We start from the raw sequence: 3,161 nt of genomic DNA on the forward strand, positions 1-3,161 counted from the left end.
TCTTGCCTAAGTTTAGGACTGTGTGAGAGAGAGCTATGAGGTCCTACAGCCCAGAAAATGATATTGCAGAACTATAAGATAAATTTTCATGCAGGAAGCCAGCCTTTTCTTTTTCAATAAGGGGGTGTAGTGGTATTTTAATTTTATTTTAATAAATGAAGACTGCCTGTGGATCTGAGAATAAGATGGTACCATTGGTCAGCCTTACAGACCAACTTATGGTAACAGATATCGTTAATTCCTGTAACTAAAATGATGTGCACTTTTAATCCCAATAGCCATAGAAATTGTGTAGTTCATGCCTTTAATCATGGTGGTACATGATTTTAAACCCAGTTTTAGAGATTTTATAAAAATGTGAGGAAACATAGTCTTCTGAGATTCCTGGAGGCAGGATTGCCATTTTCAGAACTAGGTCTAGGTAAGAGCCAATGGCTGGCTGCTTTGCTTTTCAGATATATAATAGTTTGGTTTGCTTCATTTATTTATTTTTCCTTCTATTAATTTCCCACAGGAATTCTTATGTAAAGAGAACACATTATCTTCAAATGGATATTATTGTTACAAAGGCAGAGTTAAAAATTGAAGACCTATGTAGAAAATGTTTCTGAATTGATTCTGTGAGGAAAGATGAGATTTCATTGATTAGCAGGAATAGAGCCATCAGAAATTGTGGCACCTTTTACTAACACAGAAATTGCCTCATTTTGGGAAGTAAATGAATATTGACACAAAACTTGTAATTATTTTTGGAGATATTAACAATGAATGTTTCCAAAAGGAAGATCCTAGAGTTTATAAAAGAACTAATTGGAGTCTTTCTCATACAGTTGAAGCAACACCAATTTCTGGCACTACAACATTCTATGCAGTTGTAAATACATAAGGAACGGTAGGTTATAAGCCACAAATAATAAGTAAAGTGGCTCGAAGCCCTTATGATTCAGATAAAAGAATGAGAGATGGGGACTGGAGAGATGTCTCAACAGTAAGAACACTGTCTGCTTTTCCAAAGGTCTTGAGTTCAATTCCAAAAAAACACAAAGTGGCTCACAACCATCTGTAATGAGATCTAGTGCTGTCTTCTGGCTTTCAGGCATACATGCATGCAGAACATGTATACATAATGAATAAATACTTTTATTTGATTTTTGAGACAGGGTTTTGGATTTATTTTTTAAAAAAAAAGAAATTCAGAGTTGTATTTTATTCTTATGATATTAGTAGATTTTCTTTAATCACTTAATATAGATATTGATTTTCAATATGTAGAAAGCTGTTTTGCATTTTAAGATTCCTGACTTCATTCCAATTGATTTAGTATTAAGTACTCTATTTAATTATAGCAAGTAATCAGAAATAGAAATGATCTATTGTATAAAACACACATCAGATCCTATATGGGATATTTGACAAAGGGATTTCAGAATTTGAAAAATTTAATTATATCCAATATTTCCATAGATCCATATGCTTTTTATGGGAAACTGCTTTAAATTCTGAAAAAGTTGATTTTGAAATCTTACACTGAATAGTAGCTATGGTTATTATCGAAATACCTGTGAAAATTAAGACTGAAAATCCTCTACATTATGTCTTTATAAAGTGAAACATTTTTTTCATATTACAACCTAAAGAATTTTGCAGTTATACCATATATACTTATAAGACAGACAGATATTGAAAGATTTAATCACACTTTAAAATATATGCTTAATAGAAAAAAGGGGTAATAAAGACCCCAGAAATAGATCGCAGAATGCTTTATTAACTTTAAAGTTTTAAGTGTTAATGAGAAATGAATAACATCTGTGGAGAGACATTATATAGTAGAGAATTAAATCAGCCTGTTTATTTTTAACATTTAATTAACATCAGAATTGAAATAAGAAAATATATTTTGCCTTTGTTTCCACAGGAAAAGAAAAGCAGAGTATACCACTGAGATTCATAAAGATTACATGTGAACAGGTGAGATTTTCTGGATAAGCAGAGGCGATAGTTCATCAGCCATCTTGGTTATTCAGTCCAAACTAAATTAAAATATCTAAAAAAATGCCTTTTGAAGAGAAATCCAAATGTTCTAGTGTGTGAAGGAATGGGAAATGTCATTGAGTATAACCATGAGGAGAGTCCTCTAGAGGATTTCCCTGAGTAGAAAGAAAAATGGGAACAAGCATTATAACACACTCTCGTACAGCAGAGTTCAATAATTCCTAGATTCGTAAGTGACTCTTACTGGTTCTGAAGAGTTTCTGTTGGTTCTCAGTGCCACCTGCTGGTCACGATTTTCTCTGCAGATAGTATTTCGTACAGGCTCACATTGGAGTTATATGATTGTGTCCCTGGCACAGTAATACATGGCTGTGTCCTCAGTTTGCAGACTGTTCAGTTTTAGATAAACTTGGCTCTTGGATGTGTCCCTGGTGATGGTGACTCTAGGCTTGAGAGCTGAATTATAATCAGTGTTTCCATTATACCATATTACTCCCATCCACTCTAGACCCTTTCCTGGAGGCTGGCGAACCCAGCTTACACCATAACTGGTTATAGAGAACCCAGAGACAGTGCAGGTGAGCGACAGGGTTTGTGAGGGCTGCACCAGTCCTGGTCCTGATTCCTTCAGCTGATTCTGGGACAGGGCGCCTGTGGAAAAACAACATGACCGTCAATCATATATCCGGTAAATGACATACTTGGATCCCTCTTCTAAATCCCTGAAACACTTACAGCTTGGAAATGTCACCAGACAGAGAAACAGCACCAGGACAGCCATGCTCCGCTAAAGGCTCGAGTGAGAGGGAGATGGAGCTTCTCAGATAGATCTGAGTTTTCATCTTGAACATGAGTGCTAATTTGCATTGGGGGAGGTTCCTGAGAAGATAAAAGGAAGCACAGGGCAAGGTTTGGAAGATTTGAGAACAGTCAGTTGGAAAATATCGGTGTCATATTTCATTGTATACATATAAAAATCCTCAAGAATAAATAAAATAGTAGAAACAGCATGATTGAGATTTAAAACAATAAATTCAGAAGGCAAATGATTTAGGGATACTGTTAAATATCAAATAATTTCGTTGGCCACTTTGTCAGGGACAGTCTTTCAATCTAGCTAAAAGCTGGTGCGGCTGTTCACTTATTTCCAATAAATCCACTTACAG

At 35.1% G+C, this 3,161-nt stretch overlaps 1 gene segment (V, D, J or C); it reads right to left on the reverse strand.

The window, feature by feature from the left end:
• Nucleotides 1-2,329: 2,329 nt before the first annotated feature.
• LOC121438508 lies at nucleotides 2,330-2,801 on the reverse strand. The segment is given in 2 exon segments: nucleotides 2,330-2,646; nucleotides 2,731-2,801. Coding segments are annotated over 2 exon segments (363 nt in total).
• Between the last annotated feature and the right edge of the window lie 360 nt (nucleotides 2,802-3,161).

This window comes from Microtus oregoni, unplaced genomic scaffold (assembly GCF_018167655.1).
Source record: "Microtus oregoni isolate MIOR12 unplaced genomic scaffold, Mior012 000056F_ref0000123, whole genome shotgun sequence".
Classification (NCBI taxonomy): Eukaryota; Metazoa; Chordata; class Mammalia; order Rodentia; family Cricetidae; genus Microtus; species Microtus oregoni.